Consider the following 15,317-nt stretch of genomic DNA (forward strand, 5'->3'; position numbering starts at 1 on the left):
CGTCACGCGGCCCTCCTCCTTCACCGGACTCCAAAGTTCCCTGAAGGAGTAAAACTCTCCAGAGAGGAGTCAAAGAGGACAGACAGAGACAGAGGAGTCAAAGAGGACAGACGTCAAAGAGACAGATTTTCTTTTCTTCTTCTTCTTCTGTGGTTTTCTTTGCAGTTTTGCAGTCATGCTGGACACGCTCACCTTCCTCCTGGAGAAGCTCTTCCTCCTCGCGAATATCAAGCTGTCCAGCCTGCTGCCTCCGCTGCGCGGCAGAGAGCACGGAGACGCGCCGCTCACCAGGCGCTGTGAGCGGGACGAGTCTCCTCCGCAGCCCGCCGGAGCTCCGCAGAGGTTCCAGCGGGGAGACCTGCTGGAGGTTCCCCGGACTCTCTTCACCCACTTCGGCATCTACCTGGGCGACAACCGGGTGGCGCACCTCATCCCGGACATCCTCCCGGTGCTGACCGCCGACAGCAAGCAGATCCAGGAGATGGTGACCAACACGCGGCTGCTGCTCGGGGTGCTCTCCAAGCGCGCCAGCATCCGCGTGGACTCGGTGGAGGACTTCGCGTACGGAGCCGGGATCCTGCTCAACGCCATGGACCGGGCGGTGCGCCGCAGCCCGCTGACCGGGGAGGAGGTGGCCCGGCGGGCGGAGCGGCTGGTCGGCACCGTGTCCTACAGCCTCCTGTGGAACAACTGCGAGCACTTCGTCACCTACTGCCGCTACGGCACGGCGCAGAGCCTGCAGACCGACCAGGTGAGAACCGGCACCGGTGCGCTTTTTACGCATGTGGTCATGTTTTTACGCGCGGGGCTGCAGGCGGATGCTTTGATGTGGCTTTTGTGCGCGGAGGTTTAATTGATCTGATGGTTCTTTGTGATTTGTGCTTCTCACACTGATGCACTCTGCGCACGAGACACAGCAGCTTGTTGTGGCGCAGAGCGCCGCAGGAGGATGGAGATGATCATCTGCAGTTGCTTATGTTGAAATGGGAAAAAAGAACAAACCAAAACCCAACATGAATTTATCCAAAAGTCATTTTAGTTATTTTGGAACATTTAGGAAAGTGCATCTAGATTTCCTGCAAATTTTCTGGTTAGTGAAGCGACACCTTCATCTGCGCTTTTACGCACCAAATGAGCTTTAACAGAGAGAGTCCAGTGTGTGTGTGCGCTGCCTCATAAACTGGAGAAAGCTTTAATGAACCAAATCGCTCCTGTTCTGCCAAACTCTGCTTTCACTTCAGTCTGTTAATGAGCTCAGGTCTGTGAAGGTGTTTTTATTTTCTGCATCTGCATGAACAGATCATAAAACAGTGGCCCCTGAACAGAGATATGCAAAGGGCCCCTCCACCTCTTCTCTTGGGCCCTGCAGGCTGGCTCAGTTCAGTCCATGTGCATCAGCTCTAAAAAAGTGTTGTTTACTAATATTGTAGAATGAGGGAGGAAATATTTGGCTCAGTGATGAATCTGCAGTGAGTATAATCAGGTCTGAACTGCAGCACAGTAAACCAGAGACATTTTTAAAAAGTTTTTTAAAAAAATAATTTTTAAAAAAATATTTTTTCCAACAAAATCCTGGATGAAACATATGATCAAAGCAGTGACAGCTGTGAGCGCTCGGTACCTTTCCATCAGGAGTTTGAGACTTTAACATTTCAGGTACAAAGCCTGAAAACAAACAGGACGCAGAGCTGCTGCTGCACCTCAGCTGTGAGGTGTGAGTGTTTCAGCATGTGAGTCTGTTTTTAAACGAGAGGAAAATCTGGGTCGCTGCTCGGAAAAGTCCTGAGAACAAGAGCTGCATTCAGCTCCGAGCCGCCTGCCAGAAACCAAACAGCAGCAGAGAGTCAGAGTCAGGCTGATGATGATGATGAAGGAGGGCAGCACAGGGCCTCGGGTCACACAGGGAACCACCGCTGACGCTTGAGAAACACTTAAAGCTGCTCTGAAAATGTTCCTCAGAGACTTCTCTGACTCTGCTGTCGGCTGCATGAAAAACTAAATGTTTTGACCTGTTTCTGAAGTCGCTGCTATTTTTGTTTTAATTTGGAAACAGACGCACGATGAAGTGTTTAAAATCTTTTTTATTGTGCAGACAACATTCTTTAATCCAGATGATTAGAAGAAATAATACAGCTCATTTAAAATCACGTGTGTCTAGTTTCTGTTGCATTTTTGATGAGTAGTCGTGGTCAGTTCTATTCTCACTGTGTTTCCTGTGGCTGCTTCACAATAAAAGCCTCCCCATGTTTGTCCAGCTTCTTTTAATGTGAAGCAGCAGCGTGTCGTGTTAGCATCAGCAGTGACTGAAGCCAGGGCAAAACGTCCGTTTAAACACAAACACCGATGCACAGCCTTTTAATACGGCGGGGCTGAATTCAGTTGACGTTTACATTGCAAAAGCAAGTGAGAAGTAAAAAAAAAAAAATTATATGTACAGGTAAAGATCTAACAGATTGTGGTTTATATACACGTCGCTGCTGATTGGGTAACACCTCTGACACACCCACCAAACAAGAGAAAATGTACTTTAACGCCTGTTGAAGACCGAACACCTAAACGTGTCCCAGCTCTGATGTCATCAGGCTTGTTGCAGATGAACTGCGCCTCATCTGGACAGTAGACCAGATCAGGCGGCTGCAGCAGGAGGCGGTGACAACAAGCTGCGGTGAATTCAGACAGTTTCCAGCAGCCTTCAGTCCGTACAGGAAGTCACAGACACACTCACATCCTGTCTGATATGTCGATTTGAAATGTTATCGGACAAACAAAATCAAACTCTCTGCAGTTCAACTAAAATGAAGAGTTTATCTAAAATGTCATCTTGTGAGCTGCAGTGCCTGGCTCTCACCTGATCATCTCCGTCCACTTTTATGTGACGTCAGAGCAAGTCAGGATGAAGTCAGACACAAAACTAACCAGCATGCATTGTGCGGCGATCACCTAGTCAGACGGTAACATGTTGCATCACTTCCTGTCAATCCCTCATACGTAGGTCAGTTATTTGAGTCTCGCGCCCAAATGGCGGACTCCGCCACCGACAGTGATTTACAGAGTGTATAATTAGCATAAACAACATCATAAATGAGGTTTGATTTAAAAACAAATCTTCAGGATTAAAACTTTAACGAGTGCATAAAGTGATGCACTTTAGTTTTAAAGGGACAGTGTGTCCGACAGTGAGGATTACAGATTACAGATTACAGATTACAACCATCTGAAACTCCTCCTGGCCTCTCTGAATAAAGATGTTTCATGTTAAAAAAGTCAGTGTCTCTGACGCTCTCATCATGGAGAGGCTGTTCACTACGGTGGCTGATGTGAACACATGAATGTCTCTATCTAGAGTCAGTGTTTGGTTTGTCCGTTCTGGGCTACCGTAGAAACATGGCGGTGCAACATGGTGATCTCTGTAGACGAGGACCTGCTCCCTGTGGACATTATGAACGTCTCATTCTGGCATTAAAGAATCTCAAACCACCGTCACGTTTAGTTTTTGGATGCCTCTTTAGTTTAAGTGTAAAAAGGGTGGGGGATGGGAGGGGGATGGGTGGGGGTGTCCTGCGTCTCCGCCCTGCAGCCACAGAGAGAGTTTCCCCTGATCGAGTTTCACTTCCTGTAATTGCTAACCTAAACATCTGACCTGCCTGCAGTCTGGCTGTCTGCGTCTAACAGGTTCATTAGAGGGGGGGCCAACAGGAGCTCCTGCCGGGGCCTCAGGGGGCCCCACCATAAAATAAACAACAGGTCAATTATATCCTTGATTCTTTTCCTGGAAGTTTACTCGGAGAGAAGTGAGGGTTTGATACAAGGAGGAATCAGTTCAGCCTCGTCACATGGTCTGCATCAGCGGGCAGAGGTGGAGTTTTAAAGGTGAAACATCAGAGCTGCTTCTTGACCTACTTACTGGGAGAAACCTCTGGGAAAAACTCGACGGTGAACCTTGACTGTTTTCTCTGATTCTTTAAAACCATCTCTGCAGGATACATCTGACTCAAACCTGCACTGTGTTGCTTTGGGAAGATAAAAATACTCTTTGCATCTGATTTCGACAGGACCGGATCAAACCTCGAGGAGCCTTTCTTTGCAACAACAACTTTATCTCTACAGCACATTTCTTACATCGGGGCAACTCAGTGTGTTTTACATGGATAAAATCAAAAGGAGCACCACATGAAAATATAATTTCAAGACAGTACGAAGTTCAAAAAACAGTGATTGAAAATATAAAAAGACACGTAATAGAACAAAAAAATACAAAACGGTTCATTGATGGATCAGAACGATTGCTTCAGTTGGCCAATTACAAACTTCTCAGATGTGACTGATGCTTTTCTCAGTTTTATATCACGCCAAACCAAAAAACTCTAAAATTGTCTTTGTGTTTTGAACTGTTGGTCAAACAAAAAAACATGTTTGAAGATGTTACTTCAGACTCTTGAAATTGTGATTGACATTTTAATCTTTTTATAAAAATAGTCTCTCCAATCGCCGCCCCACCTGGCTGCTAATCTTTTTCAGACGTCATCACATCTTTGGGAAGATTTCCTGTTGATTTCGTTTTAACAAACTCCTCCTGATTCTTCAACCAAAGGTTTCATTAAATTGCCTCTTTAACGTGACTTTATACATCATTATTTATTCTCTTTCTTCCAGTTCTGTGAGTGGCTGAAGTCGCTGATCCGGGACCAGCGTAACGTCCTGCTGACAGCGCTGCTGGGACTCCTGTCCATGGCGTGTTTGGGAGTTTCCTCCAGCACCGCCCTGCCCACCCTCCTCATCCCCTTCACCCTGTGGATGGCCAGCTAGAAGCTCCTGGGCCACCGTCAGTATCAGAGCCTCACTGCTGGAACAGTACGGCCATGTTGGAACACTCACAGACAGGAAGTAGTCATCTGCAAACAAAATGACTTTCATACTATGTTTTACTACTAGTAACACAAGAAGGACTGAAGCGACGTGATGTGTTTATATTTTCTGTTTGTTAAGAGTGAACAGAAGAAGAAGAGCAGGGTGGTTAGCATGAGCAACGTTAGCATGAGCAACGTTAGCAACCTGAACTAAACCGATCAACAAAAGACATTTGCTTTGTCAGAAAACATCACCTAATCCCGCCCACACTGTTTGATTGACATGTGATGATGAGCGCTCAGCAACAGAGACGACTTTATATCAGTAAGGACTCAGACTTCAAACTGACGTTAAACTGACCAAAGATCATTCAATAATTACTGCATTTTACTGCAGCTTTTATTTTGAAGGAGTGATTGTGTTGTCTTCCAATATGGCAGCACGTCACATCACATGATGCATCCGGACACAGAAAACTATAATACTATACTAACTACTAACTATAATGATTCATATTTTTTCTCTAATGCACAAATAACGTCAGCAAGGTTTCATCCTGATCAGCCGTCCAGTCCACTTATATAGATTAAAACCATCAGTCAGGTTTAGGATCATTTGACTCAGACGAGATTTGGGCGCTAATTTAAATTCAAATTTTAAAGGATAATTCTGGTGGTATCTTACCCTGTAAGTTATTAATACTCCGTCAGTCAGTCAGGGTCGTCAGATCCAAAGAATCAAAAGGGTTTTTCATAAAAATGAATCCAAGCTGTGAGGATTGTTTTAACAGGATAAAGTTGTGTTGTGTTGGTGGCGGGGGCCATGATCCTCGAGCATCATGAAACAAATGTCATAACACATAATTGATTTATTATCTGAAGCCTAATTTTTATACAGCAATATTCAGACTGGTTTAAATAAACAGTTTGACTGTATTTCCTGATCTTTGCTGAGCAACAGTTTGTGTGACAGGAACTAAAGGCCCGTCCCAAATACAGGCCTGTTGAGTTCAGTCATCTAAGCAAATAATAGTCCGGGGCCACTAATTGAAACGTTATGGTATTCTCTAGAGTTAACCGTTTAACGGACATCCTAACACACAACACTTTCTACACATAAATGAAATTCAAGCTCTGTGGCGGCCATCTTGACTGTACTAAAGCACATGACACACTGTCGCCCGGTGAGGCTCCTTTGTAAATACCTGTAGATATCCTTCACGACCTGATTGTTCTCCAACAGTCAAACTTTTGTACAGAATTTATTTTTTAAGACGCTGTAACACTTTATATGTTTTCTATGTAAATAAAGGAGAATTCTGAGATTCTGAGACGTCTCTGGTGATTTCTTTGTTCTCAGTGATATTATATGTGTTCTTGACAATGGACAGCGTTGTGCTGCCTTGTATGGTGCCTTCTCCAAAGCCTGTGACACAGTTGACAATTCAATTTTAATAGATAGACTAGCCTCTGTAGGTCTAGATCAGAACACTTGCCATTGGTTTACAAGCTATCTTACAGATAGAGCTGACTCTGCTCAGTCCACCATTTTGAATGTCACTAAAGGTGTACCACAGGGTTCAATATTAGGCCCTTTACTTTTCATGTTGTATATTAATAACATTGCCTCTTTCAATAGTGGCTGTAAGGTACATTTTTATGCCGATGATATGGTGCTTTATTCATCCTCCTCCACGCTGAGGGGAGCCTTATCCACTTTGCAGAACGTTTTTGAGTCCTTCCACTTTTTGAACATTAACTTGTTTTAAATGCAGCAAAAACAAAATTTATGCAATTCTCTAGATCCCGCTTTATGGAGGAAGTTCATTTCAAAATTAGCACTTGGGACGGCTCTGAAACAGAAAGGGTATCCTCCTGTAAATACCTTGGAGTTTTTATTGATGAAAAGCTCTCCTTTAAACCTCATGTTGATGAGCTTGCAAAAAGCTTAAGGATGAAACTTTATAGAAACAGATCATGTTTTTCATCTGAAAATAGAAAGCTGTTAGTACAACGTCCTGCCTGTACTTGATTATGGTGATATTATTTATTTGCTTTTGTTTGCATATAAAGCTATCATTTTAAAGCTTACTTGACATCGCTCATTGCATGGTGTTCTAATCTCTATCAGACAAGATCTCAGGACTGGTCAGTCCTTGAGGAGCCACAAGTCAAATCTGAGCTGGGAAAAACTGCCTTTAGCTATTGTGTGCCTGGTGCCTGGAATAAGTTCCAGGAGACTGCTGAACTAAATGTCCCTGCACTCTTTGAGCATATTCAAAAATCTGTGTCATGGGCTTGATGTTGAGGTATGTGAATGTTTTAAGTACTGGCGTATTACTGCTTTTTTATTTTTCTTTAAATTATTTTTATTGCTTTATTGTTGTTCCATGACTGTGAAATGTATCTAACCAGGGCACCGCTGAAAAAGAGAGCTCGGGCTCAGTGGGGTTTCCCTGGCTAAATAAGGGTTAAATAAAAAAAATAAATAAATAAAACTGATGGAAAATAAGTCAAACTAACAACTCAGTGAAAAAGATTTGCAGCTAATATTGAAATTCTACATTTGTACCACATTTTTCTTTTCACTAACTCAAACCAATAATTTAAATGAACCATCGTTTGGACAAAAAAAATATAAGCTGGCATGTGTTGAGAAATAAAAGTCTATTTTTCATCAAATGCAATGTTTGGTGTCCAAATGAATGAGTAGTTAAAGATTAAATAATGAGAGAAATTCCCCAATAATTTTTGAAATATACGTGATTAAGATAAAACAATCTTAAATAAGTTATCACATTATCAAAATAATAATTAAAATCATGAATTAATTTACATCAACATCTTATTCAATTTAGCCAATAAAATCAAAATAAAGCAGAAAGGTGTATATATATATATATAATTTAAAAAAAAAAGAAAAAGGAAATTACTCAGTTTCTGAGTTTGGGTTTTGTACATTCTGTTATCACTGAGGGTTATTTGTTAAAATCAAATCTCTATAAAACACTTTCTCCATATAATAATCACGATGATAAGACATTCTTATATTTTATAATCAACAGTAACTGTATTTTTTCTTTGTGCTCCACAATAATGAATGTATTTTATCGTCCCACATTAGGAGCAGTGTGACTGACAGTTTCAGGTCACTTCAAGAAGTCTTACTCATGGAAACATTGAGCACAGTCCTGCAGTGATCTGTGGCCTTTGTCTCCCTCTGCTGGCCGACTGCAGGAACTACAACAACATGAACACAACATGTGGAGTCCACACAGAAAACATTTACAGAGCAGAGGTGTAAACTGGTGACAGAAGGTTCTCACAGAGAGGATCAAATATACAAAAATAAGTTGAATACAACAACAACAACAACAACAACAACAAACTATTCTCTTCTTGCACAATAAATCGTCTTCATCCAAAGGTCAGCTGGCTGCACAACAGTAGGATTTAATGTAAATTACACAGCTTGAAAATGGGGTCATGAAATTCAAAGAGTTATAAAAACACTTTGAATTAAATGATAATTTTTGTCTTTTAGTTAACACATAAACTAGTAGTGAGAGACTGTGTGCTCCCACAAAAACAACCCCACAGGTCCCTCCTCTTCCTGTGTTCCCCACTGCGACTTCCTTGACTTTAAAAGTGATGTTTTAAAATGACAAACATCAAATATGTGATTTATGTCACAATTTAAACAGGTTCAAAACATTATTAACACCATAAGGACACAATGGCAGACGGGCAGTGTCAAAGTGGCTCGAAAAATGGATGTCGAAGCCACTGTGACTGTGTCACTCAGTGGTTTGTGAACTCCTGTTTTAAAGCCTCGAGTTCAGCATTTTGGCCGTCACCATCTTGGATTTTTGGAGCCAGATGTGTATTTGGACAAAAAGCTTGAGCTAAACATAACGCTAGCTTGGTTAGCTTGGCCGTTTACTTAGCTTTAAGTCTCATGTTGTGTTCATGGCAAAGACAATGCGAATTTTTTGCATCGTGTTACTTGAGTTTGAACATGAGAATATTTTGTGTTGACTCGCATCATACGCACGTAAAATCGCCTAATCAGTGAATGAACGTCAGCATCAGACGTCCTCTGAGGATCTCAATGCTGATTGGCTATCGCAACACAAATTGGTCGCTGAAGTTCAGATTTGTCAACTCTCGCAAATGAGCGTATGACAGGAAATCACCCTACTGCTTAATTCGTGCATTTCGCTTCATGTGCGCCTCACTGCCCAGTGGGATTTCACATCTGATTGCGTCTTTACATTTAATTCACTCACGCAAATTGTTTTATTCGCACCCAGTGTGAACACAACACAATACTAATGCTAATGTTGATATTTTTTTACTGAACTGAAAACATACTAAAATAGTGACAGCTTGGACTAACCCGTGTGACTCTGGGGTTACACCATGGTTATGTTACCTAGCTACTGTTGTCGCTGTTGTAGCCACTCGTCAGCAGACGGCCTACACCTGTCACTGTAAGCAGCCAAGCCTTTGTTTATGTGAAACTTTAAGCCTTAATAAATATAAACAGGTGAGTTCTATATAAATTCAGCCCCTGTGTAGTTCTCATGAATTGTATTTTTGCACCAGGCTGTAAACATGTTTATTTCTACATGTTAACATGGAGGTCTGTGGGCAGCCAGCCTCTAGTGGACATCAGAGGAACTGCAGGGTTGGGCTCAGTGTTCAGCCCTGGAGTCGTGTCAGAGCGAGGACTAACTGACATATGTGGTTGTATGTGCTGGAGGACTTGTTGGGTTGTGATGTCATAAACCCTGCAGGTGCGTCCGGGGGTCAGGTGAGCTCACAGCTCAGGTCAGCAGGCCTCTCTATGTGAAATACTGCGTTCATGATGACATCATCAGGGTAATTAATCCTGGCTGTAATCAGCAGTGAGTTTCCCTCTCTGTGCTGCAGCTGCTGTGTGGAAACACTGAGGTGAGTTGAGAAACAGCCACACTGACGTTGCTTAATGCGAATAATCCTGATGGTCCAGCAGCTCTTTGTTCGGAGGGTTCTGGGAATGATTCAGTGAATTCCCTTCCCTCTCTCCTGTGTCCCTTACACTTGGAACCTCTTCCTATCCACTACTACTTCCATTTTTATGTTTCCTGTCCTCTCTGATGGTGTGATGAAGCCAACACATCCTCATCCTCTGTGAAAAGCAGAGATGCAGTTCTGAGGTCCCCAACCCGGTGGCGAGGGACGACCCTGGCGGAGGCCGACACACCGAGAACATATTTGACTTCTCGCAGAGTGTGTGGACACAGCTCTGAGGGAGCAGAGGTCTGGTCCACCAGGTGTGTGACAGACAGCTTCCACTTTAATAACTGTTTCTTTTGCCCATGTTTGTTGGGTAAACCTCACAATGCCAGCGTGCACCAGCCTCTGGGGCACTGACTAATCCCCCTCTGCTCCTCCCACCCTGAGAATAAAACCACCTATGAGGAGACGGCTCCTCTCCTTCCTCTTCGTCTTCCTCTGTCACCATGTTCCTGCTGCAGCTGCTCGCTCTGTTCTTCATCTCCACACCTGGACCTGAGTCCAGAGACAAGAGGAAGCAGAGGGAGGAGGAGGAGGAGGCAGAAGGACGGACAGACAGGAAGTGCGAGCTGACCCTCAGGAGAGGAGACCTGCTGGAGGTTCCCCGGACTCTGTTCACACACTTTGGGATTTACCTGGGGGGAGGCAGGTGAGGCGGACGCTTTGTGAGGAGAAGTTTCACATCACCTTTCAACATGACTCCTTTCCTCTGTCCTTCTATCCTTTCCTTCCTCCACTTCTTTTCTTTTCCTTTCTGGTATTGTTACCTGTTTCCTTTCTTTTCTTTCCTTTCCTCTCTTGTCTGACATTTTCCTTTCCTCCTGCACCCTCTTTCCTTTCCTTTACTACATGTTTCCATTTCTTTCCATTCTTTTCTCCTTTGTCATTTCCTTTCCTTTTCCCTCTTTTTGTCCCTTCCTTTCCTCTCTCCTTTCCACTCCTTTCCTCCTTTCCTCTTGCCACCTATTTCCTTTCCTTAACTACTTGCATTTTAATTGTTTTTGTCTCACTTCCTTTTATTTTCCTATGTCCTTTGTCCCTTCCATTTTTCTCTCCTATGTCCTTTCCTTTCCTCTCTTCTTTGTCCTTTCTTTTTCTCCTACTTTCCTTTCCTTTCCTACTCTGTCTTGATTTCTCTTTTCTTCTCTCCTATGCTCTTTTCTTTACTCTTACAATCTTTCCTTTCCTTAACTACTTTTGTTTTAATTTCTTTCCTTTCTTCCTTACCATGTCCTTTCTGTTCTTCTCATTTCCTTTCCTTTCCTCTCTCCTATGTCACTCCTTTCCTTCCCTTTACTCTCGGGCCTTCTTTCCTTTCCTTTCCTTTCCTTTCCCACCCTCCACTGTCTCCTTTGTCATTTCCTTCCCCCTGCTCTCTCCCACTGTCACCTCTTTCCTCTTCTTCCCTCCAGAGTGGCTCACTTCATCCCAGACATCATCCCCGTCATCTCCAGTGACCAGTATCGCATCAAACAGATGGTCACCAACACCAGGCTCCTGCTGGGAGTACTGGCCAAGGTACCAACACTTCCAGTTAACCCAAATCTGCTCCACCTTTACAACCTCATTTAAACAAGTCAGATGAAACACAAGTTTTAGAGACGCTCGGCTCGTCTGTGTCGCAGTACAGTTCCAAGTCATCTGAAGGACACAAAGGAAACTAGGAGAGAAATACACGAGGACAGAAGAAGAAAAGTTGTTTTAATCCAGAATATGTTGTGTCTGTCGTCCTCAGCGTGGCAGTGTGAGGGTGGACTCAGTGGAGGACTTCGCCTACGGGTCGGAGATACTCGTCAACACGATGGACAAGGTGACTCCAACCCAGTCTCACTCCAGAGTCAAAATACGGCGCTTGGGTGGTGACTTCATGTGTCAGACACCAATGAAAAAAGCCGTCCTTTCACGTCGGCATGATAGGCGGCAGGTTGGCGGTAATGTATAAGGGTGACCAGCAGTGTCAGGGCGCAAACACAGCTGGGACAACGACAAAAGTTAAGGCAGCAGAAGTCTGAGTAGTAAACGTAACCACGTGTGTGTGTTGGCTAAACGTAACCACGTGTGTGTGTTGGCTAAACGTAACCACGTGTGTGTGTGTCGGCTAAACGTAACCACGTGTGTGTTGTTGAAAGAAAAAAACATCAGTTGGCAGTGTTGTACTGACATAGTGCTTTTATTTTGAAAGAGACTGTATCAAACTGTACATTTCCTGTGAAAACAGAAGTGTATTTTGAAAACAGACAATGCATGTAACAGGCTGAAGTTGACACGGCGTCCCAGAACGTCAACAACCAACACACCCAGGGTACCTTGGACGCCATATGTGGACGTGGAAAGTCCATGACCAAACGTGGACATGTGATGAAGTCGCAGTGAGGATGATGATGGTGAACTCTGGTGTTAAAGAACAGCTATATGTGATGGGGTCCCCATGATGTTTATTCAGATCAGGTGCTTTGCTCCAGTAAACATCGTCATATTTCTTGGGTGACAGTAAGAATATAACAGTTCTGTCAAGAAGCACAAAGTAGCAGAAAGTAAATGTACTTAGTTACCTTCCCCACTCAGTAGTAATAGTACAAGCAGTGATTGGAGTAAAGTAATCCAGTTACCTGACCTCTCCTGTGTGCAGGTGTGTAGCCGGCCGGCGCTGCAGGCGGAGGAGGTGGCCAGGAGGGCGGAGAAGCTTCAGGGCCACGTGGCCTACAGCCTGCTGTGGTACAACTGTGAACACTACGTCATGTACTGTCGATACGGCACCGTGCTGAGCTACCAGACCTTTCAGGTGACGCTCGACAGACAGACTGAAGGATAATCTCAGCTCAGTCATCTGAAGACAATATGGGCATCGTATGTTTCTGCAAACCACGGATATATTACTTTTATATGTTTTAAAACAGCTGTTTGTCAGAGACCTGTTGCTTAATGTTCAGCAGGGATAGTCCCCTTAAAAGATGGTATTTAAAGCCATAATATGATCTCGTCTGAACCATAACCAAGTGGTTTTGTCTCTAACCCGACCACATGCCGACCACAAGGTTCAACACAGCTGCTACATTATAACGTACAGTGTAACGTATCCCTGGTTTACAGACACGTACAGCGCCAACACCTCTCCTGGTGATCATGGGCTGGCTCATCACAATCTGAACCTCTTTAATGTCTGAGTATCCAAAGATTTACAACATGTTTTATGTCGTAGATCAGAAGAAAGTTTCTCATGAAACATTTGAAATAGTTGAATAAATGAAAGAAGCTGAAGTGCACTTTGTGGTAAAAGTAGATGTAACTTCAGATGTGTGATGTCGTGCAGTCTGAGTCTGAGTTTGAGGGTTCATGTATAAAAGTCTAGTTTATAGACATTTGTGATTGTTATGTCATTTTTGATGACATGGTGCACATTTCTAAATTATTTTGTATTTACTCAAACTGCTAATTATCAAACCTGGTGACAAACAGTATTCCAGGAACACACTAATCAGACAGGAGGTCTCACCGGAGGGTTAGCAGGTGTCCAGCAGTTTGTTTTGTGTCATCTCATTTCCTTTCTCCTCTCCTGTGTCATTTCCTTCCTTCTCTCCTATGTTATTTCCTTCCTTCTCTCCTATGTCATTTCCTTCCTTCTCTCCTATGTTATTTCCTTCCTTCTCTCCTATGTTATTTCCTTCCTTCTCTCCTATGTCATTTCCTTCCTCCTCTCAGTGTCATTTCTTTTATTTTCTCCTATGTCATTTACTTTCCTTTTGTTACTCCTATGTCATTTCATTTCCTTCCTTCTCTCCTATGTAATTTCCTTCCTTCTCTCCTATGTCATTTCCTTTCATTACTCCTGTGTCATTTCCTTTCCTTCCTTCTCTGCTCTGTCATTTCCTTTACTTTCTTCACTCCCATGTCATATGTTTCCTTTCTTCAGTCTTATGTCATTTAATTCCCTTTCTCCACTCTTTTTTCATTTCCTTTCTTTTCTTCTCTTTCCTGTGTCAGTGTTGAGGTTCAAACTGGACTGAATGTGGTTTCAAAGATCAATTTTTATTTCAGGCATCTGGGTCACAAAAACGTTTAACCCAAACTCAGAGTTAGAGACATCTTATGATATATGAATCACCAAAAACCAGCCTATCAGCCAACATCTTTAAAGAACTGTAACATACAACATACTGTATATATTGCACTGTACAGGATACATAGTTGGCACTGTATATATAGTGTACTCAGAGTAGATCTCTGGTCTTCCCTCCTGTTGCACACTCACTGGTTGTTTCCACAGACTGGTTGCAGCAGCGGTGTGACCTTTAGCTGTGAGCTGTTTATTTCCTGCAGCAGATTAATGCTGACCACAGATCAGACCAGCCTCCCTCTTTAATTAGGCTAAGCCTCGTTGTTGCAGCAACAGTCAAGTTCAATGAAAGCTCTATTGTTTGTGTGGTTTGGGTCTCAGCTGCAGATGGTTGTGTCAGCGCAGCTCTTAATTTCACATGTGATTGAAGGCGTGACAGAATGTACTTGTGAAAGAGACGAGCAAACAAGACTCTGGGTTTGAGACTGACGGACAGAATGATGAAGAGGAGGGAGAGGAGAGAGGAAGACTGAGGAGATAGGAAGTGGACAGTGTTACTGCTCCATCTAGTGGCTGATCCCTGATAATGTTCACTTATTGTTGAAACCAGAGCTGTATTTTATGACATCATGAGAGAGGCTGCGGAGCAGAGCATCCATGCAGTCTCCAGATAATCTAAACATGCAAACACGTTCATAATAATGTATTTCCAGTTTCTGTATCCAATCATCTACAGTATCTCTCCATCCCCATCACCCGCTCTCTTCTTCTCTTCATCAGTTCTGTAAGACAGTGAGGAAGCTGTTGCTGAGTCGGCGTGTTGCCAAGGCGACGGCGGTGCTGGGTGTGTGCCTGCTCCTCTACCTGGAGGCTGTGACCGCCTGCTCCGCCACGCTGGCCGTCCTGCTGCCCTTCCTCATCTGGATGGCAGCATGAACACATAACACTGAGCCAGAAACACCAGCAGAGCAAATAAACTCTCTGTTTAGATGAAGATGTGTCTCGTCTGCAGTCTGACATGATGAAGAACACATTGGATTAATCTGTAATACTGACACGAGTCTAATAAAGAATGTATTTTTGACTGTGTGGTGTTTGCTGTGCTCCCAAAATCCTCTGTTTAAATAATTTTATTTGTCAAACAGTTTAATCATCAAAAAGAAACCGTATATTTCAGGGTTTTAAGGTTTCCAGTGTATTAAGATCACAGGAACTACAACTATGAACTACATTTCCCATGTTTACTTGCATGACAAAGCACAGGTGTGCTTGATGTATTTAGAAACTCTGGAGAGACAGTTTATCTAATTAAGGTCCAGAGACTGAAAACTTTATCATTTAAAAAGGAAAGCATT

At 43.3% G+C, this 15,317-nt stretch overlaps 2 protein-coding genes across 2 annotated transcripts; both read left to right on the plus strand.

Annotated features, from left to right (window-relative positions):
- Nucleotides 1–5,990, plus strand: LOC125883429 (lecithin retinol acyltransferase-like). The gene is made up of 2 exons (XM_049567703.1): nucleotides 1–751; nucleotides 4,654–5,990. Exons 1-2 carry the CDS (start codon nucleotides 176–178, stop codon nucleotides 4,804–4,806), a joined length of 729 nt encoding a protein of 242 aa, XP_049423660.1. The 5' UTR covers nucleotides 1–175; the 3' UTR covers nucleotides 4,807–5,990.
- Nucleotides 5,991–10,354: 4,364 nt separating this feature from the next.
- LOC125884286 (lecithin retinol acyltransferase-like) lies at nucleotides 10,355–14,908 on the plus strand. Its single transcript, XM_049569184.1, has 5 exons — nucleotides 10,355–10,557; nucleotides 11,321–11,426; nucleotides 11,644–11,718; nucleotides 12,538–12,690; nucleotides 14,743–14,908. The coding sequence occupies exons 1-5, from the start codon at nucleotides 10,355–10,357 to the stop codon at nucleotides 14,896–14,898; spliced, it is 693 nt and encodes a 230-aa protein (XP_049425141.1). The 3' UTR covers nucleotides 14,899–14,908.
- The last annotated feature ends 409 nt before the right edge of the window (nucleotides 14,909–15,317 follow it).

The sequence above is a fragment of the Epinephelus fuscoguttatus genome, linkage group LG23, assembly GCF_011397635.1.
Source record: "Epinephelus fuscoguttatus linkage group LG23, E.fuscoguttatus.final_Chr_v1".
Lineage (NCBI taxonomy): Eukaryota > Metazoa > Chordata > Actinopteri > Perciformes > Serranidae > Epinephelus > Epinephelus fuscoguttatus.